Source organism: Anarrhichthys ocellatus, unplaced genomic scaffold, assembly GCF_004355925.1.
Source record: "Anarrhichthys ocellatus isolate YVR2014 unplaced genomic scaffold, GSC_Weel_1.0 scaffold17, whole genome shotgun sequence".
NCBI classification, from domain to species: domain Eukaryota; kingdom Metazoa; phylum Chordata; class Actinopteri; order Perciformes; family Anarhichadidae; genus Anarrhichthys; species Anarrhichthys ocellatus.
This window is the reverse complement of record NW_022280047.1, coordinates 1,244,891-1,259,948: the sequence shown is the minus strand read 5'-3', so window position 1 is coordinate 1,259,948 and position 15,058 is coordinate 1,244,891. Positions and strand designations below refer to the sequence as shown.

The window sequence follows — 15,058 nt, the reverse complement described above, 5'->3', positions numbered from 1 at the left end:
TTTTAAATTAATATTTAAAATCTTGGATTTAAATTTTTTAACCGTCTGCAAAGTCGAGCACATGGGAGTTACGAGCTTTCCGCAGGATGCCTACAATGATTGTGTGCAAGCGACCCCCGTCTGATGCGTTCCCTTGTCTCTGTTGCCCTCAGGTGGACAAACTGGACGAGGCAGACAGCCAAAGGAAAACCGAAGAGGACGAAGTGACGGAGCCTCCGCCGATAGTGTTTGGTAAGTTTTCAGGCAGCACGTCACCCTGAGAGACGGGCGGTTGTGGTTCCGGCCTCCAGCTGTGTTGAGAGCTGTGTGGAAAATGGCTGTTGGTATTTAAATTCAACATTAACTAACGATGTACAGATTGGATGAAGGCAAAGAGCAGCTTCAGCTTCAGTGTTGACAGATCAGATTCCAGTTTCCAGCCCACTCACGACTACTAACACCCGCCCAATTTAATAAAAGCCTAAGTCATAACTTTGCCAAAGACCTGTGGAAAACACATAAGTACACGACTGGGGTAGCTAACCCTACTTGTTGTAGTCGGACATAAAGAAATTTTAGCCACACTCAGTTAGTATTTGGAAAAAAATAATATTGCTATTCAAAAGCAGAGAGAGAAAATGTGTATTTTACCAAAACAATGTTGTGTTCATTTTTTTTGTACGCCCCAAAAAGAAAACACTCAATTTCCCTTTTTGCTTTCATTCATTTTATTTTATTTTTCAAATCTATTTTTACAGTTTACAATATTACTATTTGTGATGAAACCAGCAGCAACTGTGTTATTCAGTAGGGGCGTTTCTACTGTGATCATTTCCAAAATCAGGACACACCTCTGCTGCCTGAAAGAGATTGGTTTTACATCACTATTAACGGTCTCTTTGAGCAGCACGAACAAGAGTTAAGTTTTTGGTGAAAGACTGACATGAATGTAAATGTTCACCATTAGCATGTAACCTTGTGTGTTTGTGTGATCAGGCCAGCAGCTGATGTTGCCCCCCTCTCCTGCTCCGGTGGCTCCCCAGCCGGCGTACCCCGGCTATGGCTACCCCGCCGCCCCTGCCGGCTTCCCGGCTCAGCCCGCTTACGGCTTCAACATGTAAGAGGCCCCGGCCCCCTCCCTGCCTCGCCCACCCCCTCTCTCCCTCCTAGCACACACACACACACACACACACACACACACACACACAACACACCTTGGACCTGAACCACACTGGACCGTGGTGCTCCGGGTGGACGCCTGAAACTCAACCGGGCCGTCATTCCCAATAGGACGCCACTGAAACTGCAATAGAAACCCTTCGCCTCTACTGTCTCCACGCGCACTTCGGAAGGGCTGGAAGGCTGTTGGACCCCCGCCCCTCCCTCTCCCTCCCTCCCTCTCTTTCCACTTTCCCTCTTTTCCACTTGGATGTTACAGCTGCATTACTGATCTACACAGCATGAAGTCACCTCTCAGCTCCTAGAGAATTTAATAAAAACCCAAGGACAACCTTAGTGACGCCAAACCTCTCTGTCCTGCTGTTCCATGTAGACTTTATTAATCATAGAGCAGCTTTTTGGTATTTTTATTTTTTCCCAGAGATTCAGCACTGATGAGGAAGAGACTTTGTTACCGAGGAGTTGTAAAAGCACTGCTACGGCCTTACACACTTTTGAGGAGGGGGCAAAAAACAACAAAAAGGACTCTAATGTTTAATTCCACAACTGTCTCATGATCTGATTGGAAAGACGGTTACTGTGCAATAGTTTTTGTTTGTCCTCTCACAACAGGTACAAAGTGTTTGCTGTACCAATTAAGAACACTTATTTATGAGGTTACGGTACTGTATGTGTGTGCATGTGCGTGCGTGTGTAGCCTCTAAAAAGGCTTTGAAAGGACACATCACCAAAACCAAGAGACACTCAATGAAATGTCCGTCCCCTCGCAGCCGCAAAAAAACTCTTTCCCGCTGAGTCGGAGCGGTCGATCTCATCGGTTGACTTTTTTGGATCTGGAGTTTCAGGATGCTTGTGACAGAAAGAAAGAAAGAAAGAAAGTGGTGAAATAACTATTATAATAATAAAAAATGCTGTAGTCTGTGCATGTGCTGCCAAACTATACTGCTGCAACCAGGAGCACAATTTTCATGTTACACAAGTATATCAAGTTATTACTAACGTTGAAACGCTCATAACAGGAAGCAGCGATGAAGCTCAGACAGACTTGAGATGGAGGGGCATTAGCTCACATCCTGGTGCCAGTTGGTCAAAAAAAATCATATTGTACTGAAAACTGTATAATTTAAGATATATTGAGAAACACCTAACTAATCAAAGGAGTCAAATATTATGGGATGTACTGTCTATAGTGTGTGTATGTGCGCGTGCGTGTGGTAGTCTTAAAAAGCATAATGATTTTGTAAGAAAATGAAAAAACACACAAAAAAACCCCAAAACAGCTGGTTAATAAATGGCAAAGTGTTGAGGCGAGGCTGCGCCAACCGGTGACAGTTAATTTGTTTACTTCCCGTCGATCCGCGCGTGATGCACTGATGATGAGCCCTGTCCCACCGCGTGCGTGGTCGGTGTCCAAGCGGAAAGCGAAAGCGCGGCACTTACTTTTTCTGCACGAGTCAAGAGAGTAACATACAGTTAACACGCAGTGTATTTTTCTACTTCATTCACGTCAGGGGAGATATGTGTGCACGCTCTCTGGGGCCTCTGTTGTGTCTGTGTTTCTGGAGGTAGGTGAGCGTGGTTTCTCCCTGTTGCACCCTTTTTTTTTCCCATTTCCTTGTTAAATCCCAGACTGACACGATTGTAACCGAGCTGCCAAGGCCTGATTGATGGTTTCTGTTTGTGTTAGGAGCCGCTGCTTGTTTGTTTGGAGAGGGCGTGGCTGGCATGTTTGGACCAATTACCGCCAGCTGCTGGGGGTGGGGGTGCGGAAGGTTTTGGTCGTAAAATGATTTAATAACGGGAACAGGACTTTATTCTCCCCGCTGGGCTGCATTCAGATGGTAATACAGACAGGCTGCAGCCCCGCCCTTCTTCTTCTTCATCATCTCCGTCTTCTTCTACTGTGGAATAAAAGTAGCCGCTCTACTCTCGCGCAAGCACCCAGAGAGTGTCACCAACCATCGACCCATTGTCGCACAACAGGCTCTGCAGTTTATTAAAACAAATAAATTCCTGGAGAAAAGCCGCCAAGTTCCACGCGGAGACGACTCCTCGTGTGCCGCCCCTCCTCGCTTCCGGTTCGCTCTACTTACGCACTACCGTCGTGATACGGCGTTGCCATGGTTACAACTAACAGCCATAGCCTATAGAACATCCCAACTTCCTCGACGGTCCCAGTGTACGCCCACTGTCAACAGAGAGAGAGCTCCGCTGGAGTCTCAACCCAGGTCACCTGCATCCTCCAGGAGAGCGCACCAGACGTCAGCTGTGCATGTGTCGCGCGCTCCGCTCCACTTCAAGCCACTTACGCTACTTGAATATATAGATAATTAGAGTAGAAGCTTTTTTTGGTGGTATATTTTAGTGTGCATTTCCAGGCAATTATGCAGGATAGAGGCACATTTATCAGCCCTTTCTTCAGACCGCGGTGTCTGGCGGCGGCGGCGCCAGCGGGGAAAACGAAACTAACTCACCCGGGAAAGGCGATTCTGGCAGGTAAGTCCATCTTCACTTGTCACGCGGAAAGTTGTACGAAATGTTAGTGGTTTGCAAAGAAGTTACAGTTGAATAAACTGTTTTTAAATTTGATTAAATAGGCTACTTTGTGTGAGCTTGTTTCCGATGCAACCCTAATAAATACTTAAAAAAAACAGAAGAGCAAACCCATTAAAACAGCGTGGAGTTAATGGAAACTTGTAGTCACACCTTTAGAGGGAAGAGCGTCAAGTACGGTCAATAACTCAACAGATATTATGTGGAAGGAGGTATTTTAACAGACTTGATACATTTTGTTAACTAACTTCTGTCACTTGCCCTCAAACCTCGTGACCCCACTTGAAGCTGAGAAGTGAACCGGTCCTGAGAGGACACCGTTCTTACCGAACAGTGCTGTCTTTTCACGATCGGGTCTCATTTGCTGCGTCAACGTGAGTCTATAAAGATCGTCTCTCGAGCACTTGACATAATGATGTTAGAGTGGATTGATGCGCGCGGCGGTTTAGGTGACTCGATGCGTGGAGGATGCAACGCCCTTTAATGTTTGTTTTTTTACTCCTGGTTGATCAATCACTTCAAGTCAGTCATGTTCAAGTTTCTATTTGTCTTTTTCTTCCCCGAGCACTTTAAAGACTGGTCCATCGACCGATGAAGATCATGTGATGTGGTTGAAAGAGTCCCTGAGCAGCTACTAAAGGGACCTTGTGTCAAGGTTGACAGTGTGACAGTGCTGGAAAATATGAATCCATTATATCATCTCAATGCTACATTCTGCAGCTGAACCTAAATAGTATAGCTGTTGATCAATTTGTTGGGTTAAAAATATCTAACAATCTAAATAATAAACATCTCAAATTGAATTTAAAGTCCGTCGTGCATTTAATGCAAATTTTTGTTTGCACTGTGAGCTGCAGAGGTTCGGTAGGGACATATTAATAGATCAATTGGTTGATTTATTGGTTCAGCGCTACTTCAGTCATGCTTGTTGTGGGCCATTCCTGTGATTCATCAGTTTATCCCCGCTGGGGTTCAGAAACTCCACTCTTTCTCTCCTGCTGCTCCCCCCCCCCTCCTGTGTTGATGATCAGGGTGCAGCAGCTCCAGCTGATGAAGAGCCTCTCAGAGGTGCCCCTGTATTAAGGCTTCATGCTGCTATTTGGCAGCACTCTGTTGATTTCAGCCTTGTTCTCTGGCACCGGCTCCGTGCTGAATATTTCATCATTCTCAATGAATTCCTTTTGATTGGAGATTGAAAGAGTCACTGTTTCAGGGTTGCCGCTTAGGAATAAGGACTTATTGTGCTGATTTACATTTTTTTTTGATCAATCGATGAATCATTTTGGCTATAAAACGTCTTAAAATAGTGAAAATTTCCCAAAATGAGTTACCAGAGCCCACGGCAACAACTTCAACCTGCTTGTTTTACTGGGTCAGGGGTTAAAAGAAACCCCTAAATATTTAGTTTACTATCGTATATAACACAAAGATAGGCATCGAAACCTCACATTCGAGAAGTGAAAACCAGCCAATGTTTGAAAAATGATTAACCCTGTTAATCCGAGTGTCAAACGTTACATGTGCGTGCTGTGGTGTTTCTACATTTCTATACATTCACACTGCCCCTTCCAATTCAGATTTAGATTCATTCATTCATTCAATCACATGGTTTGGAAGACACAAACAAACAAACAAACAAACTACCTGTGTGAGGAGATTTTGCTTGTTTCTAACCCTGAAGGCCCAAATGGCTTTAATGTAATTCATGTTTTCTTATGATGGGGTCATTCACTCCTGTTTAAAGTCAGCATAAAGATCCCTCTCTGGCATGCTCTGGAGCTCGTTAGTCGCTTCTTCTCTGACTCAGCACAGTGTATCGGTAACGATTACAACAGCATCAAAACAACGGTTCAAGTGAATGATTTCTGTGGAGCGAGGAGATAAAGAAACAAAACAAAAAAAATAAATCTCCTGACTGGTGTCGTCTTGTCAGCCAGAGAGAAATGTAAATGCAATGGCGGTGAGACCTTTCTCCTCCCCCCTTCATTCCCGTGCAGCCTGATTGACTGGATATGGCCCCGCGCGTCGCTCCCTGTGTCCTTTAGCTCGTCTCGATCCTGTCAGTCCAGTTTCTTTTCTGCAGCGGCTGCAGCGCGGTTTCGTCCACCCCGTCTCACAACTCTGTTCGCTCTCTGACTCCTCCCGGCCTCGCCGTCAGCAAGCCATTGATCTATCAGTCTTTCAAAGGTTTTTCTTTAGAAGTGCGTGCGTGTGTGTGTGTGTGTGTGTGTGTGTGTGTGTGGTTTGATGTTCAAAACATGACTCAGCGACTGTCTTTTTTTCTAGTCGTCCATCAAAAGCCACAGCCGATAACTCACATCGTCAAGATACGAATTCCTCTCGCCCGGCTGTGGCGGTTTCATAAATCCAGTTGACACCCCTCTCAGTGCTCCGACATGCTAATGCTACTCCAGGGTTCATCTGTTACGGTTTAGCAGCACGTCTTGTGTGGAGAAAGAGAGTGTGAGCCCGAAGGCTCAGGGTAGACAAAGCAAGAAGTAGAAGGTCAAAGCGTAATGGGTTACGAGGCCGGCATAGACGGAGAGAGTGGTTAGGGGGGGGGGGCGTTGCACACATTTCCAAAGCTTTTAGAGATCTGGGAGCTCTTTCTGCTCCCATTGGCTGGTTTTCAAGTCCTCTCTTGGCAGCCACTGCGTTGAGACACGGAAGGAGGGTTAGGGTTTTGTCTGCCTGAGGCCTGAGGGAGCGAGAGAGCGGTCTAAATGGAGTCTCTGGTCCTGATTCGCGGGACGCTGTGCAATTCGCGTTCACTTGTAACACTTCTGAGCAGAGCCCGGGAAGCAGAGGGATGGACAGAGAGAGAAAAGTCCATTGCTTTTATTTTTTATCTTGATTTCATGATGGATTGAATTTTCCACTGAGACAGGCTTGTTTTTATGTCACGTTTCCCGCTCCGCCTCTCTCTCTCTCTGGCCTCGGGGCAGCCGGTTAGGTTTCTCTGAGTGGTTGTCTCCTCTCGGGCTCAGAGGGCTCGTCAAACGATGCGCTTACTCCCTGGTCCCTCGCGTCACAGGTGACGCAGGCGGGTCAGAGATACCTTTGGAAATTACATTTCTGTATTTGTGATGGAAAGACTTAAACTTAACATTTCTTAACACAAACCTCATTCTGAGCTTCGTGTTAAGATGCAGTTACTCCATGGGGCTTTTATTTTTGAAAGGATGGGACTGGGTGGGTGAGAGAGGGGGAGAGGAGACATAATCATAATGTTTGACACACATACAGGTTATTAAATGACGGGCTTCATCACAAGCATTCCAGTTAGAAGTCACTCTGTGGGGCTTTTATTTTGAAAGGGTGGGGCTGGGTGGGTGAGAGAGGGGGAGAGGAGACAGAATTATAATGTAACTGAATATCTCCAAGTCATGTGTGTGTGTGTGTGTGTGCGTGTGTGTCTGGGTACATCCCAAGTCTCTTAATTGCATCCCCGTTTCCTTCACTTGCAACCTTTCCTTGCGTCTCAGTCCCTCCAACCAGGGATGCATGGAGAGATGCGAGGGGAGAGGAAACTAGTACATATTCTTTAAGAGAAGTAAGACCTTTTCTCAGTTGCGTCACGTGAAGCGATGTCTGTTTCTGATGACGGCAGCCGCTGATCACAGAGTCCAATCAACATATTGGTACCATGAGAGAGATAAGACTCTGCCGAACGCGCCGATGTGGTTTTTCTGTTTGTGGTGTTAAAAATATGAGCTACAGAGCAAAATACAAAACTGTTACTGTCTGCTTTCTTTGAGAAATTAGTGGTCAGATTTAACATGGAGTCTAATGGAGCAGTTGGTTGGAGTTCATGTCGCTCTGTGGCTCTTTGAGCCAAATGTGTAAGTCCGTTGGATTCCATAGACACATGCGTGCGACCAGCACAACATTTCCAAGCTTTTTGACCAAAACTGGTGTATAAAGAGTAAAAATTGTGGGACCTGAAGCAATTTATTTGGAAAAATCACAGAATACTTTTCATGCTCTGCTCCACTCTGACCATGATGTCATCACTCTAGCTCTTAACGAGCCTTGCAATACACACCATTATAAAATCTGAAACGGACCCAAAATTTTCCTGAAACTTAATCTGGGACTTCATGAAAACTGTGCTAGCTATCAAAATGCCCATTTGGCTCATTAAAGTCCAGCGTTTTGTCTACGTTTTAAACTTTGAATCATTTTTCTATGTTAATGTATGGCTAGTCAATACGGGCCCAAAGTTAAGTGTTTTTGCTCTCTTCACGCCCGAAACCCCATTCAAGTGAATGTGGTGGCACAACCAAATAGACATTAGTGCAGAAAGGCCCACATGACTGTCGGCTTTCTTCATTGTGTTTGTGAATGTCTTTGAGATTCTTTACAGCACCGCAGGTTTTGCATGTTTTATCCAGGCGGAAACCTCCGGGTCTTAAAAGTGAAGCCAATGCAGAAGTACGTTGAACTTGTATTCTTTCTACTGGCGATCAGGGGGCGACTCCTGTGGTTGCAAAAAGAAGTCTGGTTGTATAGAAGTCTATGAGAAAATGACTCTACTTCTCACTTGATTTATTACCTCAGTAAACATTGTAAACATGAGTTTATGGTCTCAATCTCTAGTTTCAAGTCTTCTTCAACACAGCATGATGTTCATTTGGTAAATTATGGTCCATTTAGAGTAAATTGACCATAAAGCAGGGTATGCTTTAGGGCGGGGCTACCTTGTGATTGACATGTTTCCACGGCGTTGTCCGGTCTGGGAGTTGTTTGTGTTTTTCGTCTGAGAACTTTCTGTGTTTTCAGATCATGAAAGTTAATTGTAACAATTACGCCTAAAATGTCTTATCCAGTGTTCGGATGTAGTAAGCTCCACCCTCTGTCACTTCTGATAACAAAAACCAAGATGGCGACATGCCAAAACCAAGATATCGATGGCCAAAAACCACAATGTCCACAGTCAAAGCAAAGATGGCGACCACCAAAAAGCCAAATTTGATGAAAACGGCAGTCCACAAACCAATGGATGACGTCTCTGTGACTACGTCCACTTCTTATTTATCTCACTAGTTACAAATAACCATTTTATCATAAATTGTTAGATTTTCTTCTTTGAATGCACCAAAATTAAGTTTTCAGAAGCTAATAATTGTATCCAAAATCAGATTTATTAGCAGACTGAATATACAGGCTGTTGGGCAAACCTCTAGATGTAATTCATCTAAATGTAAAACATGGAAACCCATTCCACTGCAAAGAGCCCGGCAGCCCTGCCTACAGCTGTACACACTGTCAAAACAAACCCGTGCACATTTGTGTTTTAACATGCTGCAGTTGAAACTGCGCCCATGCAAAATGAATCGGCATCCGTCCCGTAATTAAGCATCAGCGTAGCATTAGGGAGTGTTGCTGGGGACAGAGGAAGCCTACAAGGCCAGACGTCGGATGAATAATTCTTTTCATGTTTTTTTGCGCGAGGCAAACGGGCATATTACAGACCATGTTAATAGGACACCTCATGTTTGAAGTACATCAGTCCTCTGGCTATGTTCTCCTGTTGGACTAGAGACATGGACTTAATAACATCCCCCCCCCCCCAACCCCGCGGACTCCAGAGAATTTAAAGTGATAATAATCTAAATAAAGGGACATTTGGATGAATAATAGATAGATTCCGCTGGAAAACTGCTTATTAATTGAGTTTTCCTGCCTCTGTAAGAATCGTAATATTAATTCTCTAGAAAAGGTTTATTTTGAAGGAAATGGGGCTTCACATACGTTTAGGAGCTGCAACATTCAGAGACCGTGCTGGATTGTCGGCTCCTCCAGAGAGAAGGGAAGTTTCTTAGTGGACCAGATGTGTTGGATGCTCATTAGAGTCACTGAAGCAGACAGGACAGGGTTCCAGAGACAGTTCCTCCCTGTCAGCTGCACACCTGGCTCCCTCTGCGCCTGTCTGTGCTGCAAAAAAAATAATTAAAAAAGTGTGTTCAGTATGTGGAGCTGAAATGATCAGTCGATTTTTGGCTTGATTTTGGGTTTGCTTTTTGAGGGTGTTTATAGCAATGACACCATTTTAATATATTATGGGTTTTTTCTTTTAACATGTGTGTATTTCTGTTGGAGGGCCTCCCTTCAACTCATCATCATACAACGGTTGTATGATGTCCTACGAACAGTTTCTCTCCATTTTTCGTGCGTTTTCTTACAAAAACCTGCAGCACCTGTCACAATTTACACTGGTTACATGCATACGGTCTTTTCAAAAATAAACTTCCATCTTCACAGGAAACTCAGTTAGGTTTCTGCCTGCATGATAAACCTTAATGAGTTTGTTGATGGGAGGCTGTTATAGCAGCACATGAATGCCTCTGGGATGATACGTCCAACAATCGCACATCGGTGTGATTTTTCACATGTCTGAAGCATCGATTGATTGTCCGAACACAGTGTTTTACCTTTTAAAACCGAACACAAAGTCATGCAGTCTGTGTCTGATTTATTAAACTGCTGCTCAGCTCGTCGAAGTTTCACGAGAAGCAGATTTGTTTCTGTTTTCCACCGCCTCTGGTTGTGAATATCACTCCCCGACACTGTTTCCATTTTCTTCTCGTGTAATAGCAAGTGTCAAGGATCTATGTGGATGGATTGATTTTATGACACGGTGTGGAGAAGTGCTGCTGGGGGGGGGGGGGGGGGGACGCTGGGGCGGGATGGACGCTGGGAGAAAAACGAAGAACGGGAGAGGGGAGCGAGCTCGCGGAGATGAAGATTAATGGTCGTTTTGCTCGCGTCGCCCACGTCTGGCAGCTGCGCGGGAGTCGTTTAGGGTGTCATCTGTAAGTTTGCGGGTGTGAAATATGTGTGCGTGTGTTTTTTTTGTGGGCTGCGAAATGGACGAATAGACAAACAAAGCGCTTCTCCTCCCGATGAGGATTGATCGTGTGCACGTGAGTTGCCGAGAGACTGCTGGTTGGTTTTTCATGTTCAGGCCGTCGTCTCGGCTGGAAACAGATGGATGAGGTTTATTGTTTTCTTCTTCTACAAGATAACACTGACCCACTGGTCCCGGATCAGCGTTGTGACTCCTGTTACGGCTCGGCCAACATTTACTTACAGCTCACTGGCTGGGTGGTTAAAGTGTGTGCGTGTGTGTGTGAGAAATCACATGATTCAGCTTCGTGGCGCTCAGTTTTTATGAATTGGTCTGAATCCAGCTATAATCAGTGATAAGCAAGTTTATTATTGTGCCATTAATCAGCGTTCTCCCAATACTTAAATAGTCAAAATCACATGTGGCAAAATCACTTTCATCACACTGAATAAAATAAATGTGTAATGTTTGGGTATAGATCAAAATATATACACTATCATTTTCAGAAAATAGCTATACTCAGGTATTTCAAATCTCATGGCGTGACACATTTAGATGTAAACGCTAACGTGTCATTCATCTACATGTCGAAAATGTGAATCACATGATTTTAATATTTCAATTTTGCCATAATACAATCATATGGAGATAAATGACCGCATTAGATGATTGTTCAGCCTTAAGTAAACGTCATTTTCCCTTATTGATTTCCCTTATTAAATAGACCACTCTCAGGAGAGAAGACGCAGATAAAGAGAAGCCGATGAGTCAGAGGCTTTTTTAAGGCCGATGTAGCAATGATTATAATCTCACATCAGGAAGAAATTCTCGATGTTATGCATCTTCCTGTAGTCCTGAAACGTATGTCCAGGGTTAAATATATGCTTTTATCCTAAAGTGGAGGCTCTGCTTCATGGGTGCCCCATGAAAGGTCGTGTTGGCAGCATGTGAAGCCAGATTACACAAAAAGTAAAATAAATGAAAATAAAAGACGCCAGCACGAACAAATTCTGCCTTCAAGACTCATTTTTTTGCCATGTGAATAGTTTGAAGGATGCTTTAATCTCATACATATTCTACATAAAGGAAAATAAAAGCTTCTGAGCAACCGCAAGTTTTTCTTTAAAAAAGCAAACATGTGATTCCCAGAAACACGACCACTTCCTGTTGAAAGCACTTCTCTGAGAGACAGATTTAGACTTTTTTTATATGCAACGTTTCTGACTTCCCATTCATCGGGTTCGGTGTGTTCTCGTGTCGAGTCACTTTCCTGACTTGGAGCAAATACGCATAATATAATAATTCCTCATGATCAACATGGAAGAATATAGTTTCAGATAATACATTTATTTTCGTCCGTCTGCGTGTTTCTGTGTAACCACGCGGTGTGCTTATCTCACCATGCGCAGCTCCACTCGTGTGTGTGTGTGTGACTCAGTGTCATTGAGTTAATGGAGGGTCTTGGTCTGGGTAATGGAGCCCCTCCCTGCAGGCTGAGCGGATAATTTAATTAATGTCAGCCCTGTCCCCCCCCCCCCGTGACTCGTCTGTGCTCTGCGTCGGCCTGGCTTGAGGACACTTGTCCTCATCTATTCGAGTCATCGACGCGGCGCGTCTCAAGCTTGAACTCTCCAGCGGTCTCACTCACACCTTCGTTTATTTGCTCCATTCTTTCTTTTGTTTCTGCAAAGGTTTTACAATCGCACGCCTAAAAACAGTACAGGATATTTGAAAAGCGGTAACGTTTTCTCACACAACGCCTCTCTTCTTCTCTCAAACAGCACAGTCGCCCATGTAGTTTAGCCGCGGTTGAGTTATCTCCGCTCAGCTCGTTACTCTTCCTCCCTCTGCCGCGATGCTTTTAATGTTTATGGAGGGGGAGGCCATTTGTGGAGTTGCTGTAATGATCCGTGACGTGATGGCACCTCCGTGCAAATTCATGAGGGCGACGGGACTCTGGATCAGGCTCGGTTTGAGGCCGCAGCCGGTGCGTTAAGTTTAGGCAATATGTCAGCGAAGCCACCTTCTTCTTCCTCAGCTCCAGGTTAATTTACACCTTTTCTTTATATCCGTTAACATCTGCTCTGACTGTCTGTGTTTTCCAGGTGGCATTGCAGGTGGCATAGAGATCTGCATCACGTTCCCCACAGAGTACGTCAAGACCCAGCTACAACTGGATGAGAAGGCCAATCCACCCAAATACAGAGGAGTAGGTGAGCGGGATGTGAATGAGCCAATACACAGAGAGCTGAATGTGGGATTGATTTTATTACATTCATTAAGCAAAATCTTCCACATAAGTTGTTTCCACAGGCATGGATATAAGCAGCAATAAAGGAAACAAAAACATCTTTGCAGCTAGACTGCATTAAAAACACAATAAAATCCCAATAAAATAGGACAATTGAAGATTTGAAAGGAGCAGTTTAACATTGTGGGAAATACACTTCCAGCACAAAGACTGGAAACAAGCAAGGTAGGAAGGAAGTAAGGTATGTAGGTAGGTAACCTATATACCTTACTTACTTCCCACCTACATACTAACCTTCTTACTGTCCTTACCACCTACCTACCTACATTCCTTTCTACCAACCTTCCATCCTATATACTTGCCTACCTCCCTACCTACCCAACCGCCCACGCTAGTAGCTACCCACCTACCTACCGTCCTTCTACCAGCCTTCCTACCTTCCAACCTATTTACCTACCTACCTAACTGCCTTTCCACCTACCTACCTTCCTAAAGTATATTCTGTTCTTAATCCTCTCTCTGTGCCTCCCTCAGGAGCTCATTATCTAATTACCCATCATCTCTAGTACATAAGGGATTCTGGCAGGCTGTCACTGTGCTTGTTTATATGACTTAGAACAGACCAATGCACACTCACAATCCATGCGTACCAGGGTAAACATACACACACAGAGACACACACTCTCTCAGCCAGGATGTGTGACTGTAATGTTGGCTGGAGTTCTGAGGACCACAGACCCTGCTAATGAGCGCTCAAGACAGCTGTTGCTTTTTCTGCTCAGTTGTGCATTTGGCTCGATAGCAGAACCTCGACTGATGACTCTAGACCGATATCTCCAGACGCAAGTTCAAAGAAAAGCAGCAAGTTTTGGGGAAAACAGCCTGTTGATGAACCACAGTTGGAGGACAGATGTTGGTGTAATCTTTATCAGAGTCATTCCATACTGATGGCACAGAGCGAAGAGATTAATGAATGAAGACCACTGTAGCACTGCATTGATCATGCTATAGGGAAAACTTACCAATTGCTGTGGTGGCTGGGATTAGTGCACTACATTCATAAAAAAACACATATCTTTAAAAAGTATGTTTAACATTGAATGTCATTTTGAGCATTTTGTAATGTGTGTGTGTGTGTGTGTCTTCCTCCAGGTGACTGTGTGAGACAGACGGTTCAGGGTCACGGTGTTAAAGGACTGTATAGAGGACTCAGCTCACTAGTGTATGGATCCATACCCAAATCTGCAGTCAGGTGAGTCAAATTACTGAAAAGGATTAATCGACAAAGACATGTACTCGAGATCAGGTCAAATTTATGACGTATTATCCTACCTAATGCAAGATAAAATAAAAAAAAGTAGTAGTAAATCTCAAATGTACTTAGAGACAAATTGGTTGAATAATAAATAGCTTCCGGGTAGCTCTCCAGTATTTCTCTGTAACAGATGAAGACTTATATCTATCCATGTCTACTTTATTGACTTTTGTCACTTAATATTTTGTGATATTTTTTATATCTAATATTGTTTTTTGTTAAAATATTTCTTTGGGTTATTTTTGCCTTTATTCAATAGAAACAGGGAGAAAGAGAGAGAGAGAGAGAGAGAGAGAGAGAGAGAGAGAGAGAGAGGTATGACAACCCGGGACGTTGTGGTTATATGACACTCACTGTAAGGCGCTCCATATTTATATTCTAATGATCTCAAAAGGTAGAGTGTATATATGTGTGCAGTAAAGTTCTGTCTGAGCCGTTGTGATCTTCTACCTGGAACCACGAACTCGCGCGTTCCAATTATTCTAGTCCATTACCCACAATTCAAGGCATAAATGCCACACTAGCCCTCGGTATAATTACATTATTCTTTCACAGCGGTGACATTTATCTCCAAGACAAGTGTGCACAATTGCAGTGCACGTGTGCAACACGCACGTGAGCATGCACGTGTTGCACAAAGAAAAATGAAACTGTCACAGTTTTTTGTTCTCCGTTTCTTTCAGTCACTTCTTTACCTTTCTTTCTTTCTTTCTCTCTCTGTGTGTCTGTGTGTGTGTGTGCGTGTGTGCGTGCGCATATGTGTGACGCCGGAGGGCAGAGCCTGTCTGTTCGATGGAGAGACAGGTCCAGCCAGGCGGAGCAAAGATGCCACTCAAACTCAGGCGTTGGTCTCAATAGGAGTACAGAGAGGAAGAATTGTGTTGGTACTCCGTGTGTGTGTGTGTGTGTGTGTGTGTGTGTGTGTGTGTGT

General features: G+C 44.2%; 2 protein-coding genes across 5 annotated transcripts in view; both read left to right on the top strand.

Moving 5' to 3' along the window:
• Nucleotides 1-2,469, top strand: part of cltcl1 (clathrin, heavy chain-like 1) — a 27,731-nt gene extending 25,262 nt beyond the window's left edge. For all 4 annotated transcript variants that reach the window (XM_031856197.1, XM_031856195.1, XM_031856194.1 and 1 more), the window contains 2 exons: nucleotides 153-231; nucleotides 976-2,469. In XM_031856197.1, the coding sequence (XP_031712057.1) occupies nucleotides 153-231; nucleotides 976-1,100 (204 nt within the window). In that variant the 3' untranslated portion in view covers nucleotides 1,101-2,469. The remainder of the gene's footprint in view (nucleotides 1-152; nucleotides 232-975) is intronic.
• An 83-nt stretch (nucleotides 2,470-2,552) lies between these two features.
• The window catches only part of si:dkey-178e17.1 (tricarboxylate transport protein B, mitochondrial), a 19,190-nt gene continuing 6,684 nt past the window's right edge, over nucleotides 2,553-15,058 (top strand). The window contains exons 1-3 of the mRNA XM_031856198.1: nucleotides 2,553-3,654; nucleotides 12,667-12,774; nucleotides 13,965-14,064. Coding sequence (XP_031712058.1) covers nucleotides 3,543-3,654; nucleotides 12,667-12,774; nucleotides 13,965-14,064 — 320 coding nt within the window. The 5' untranslated portion in view covers nucleotides 2,553-3,542. The remainder of the gene's footprint in view (nucleotides 3,655-12,666; nucleotides 12,775-13,964; nucleotides 14,065-15,058) is intronic.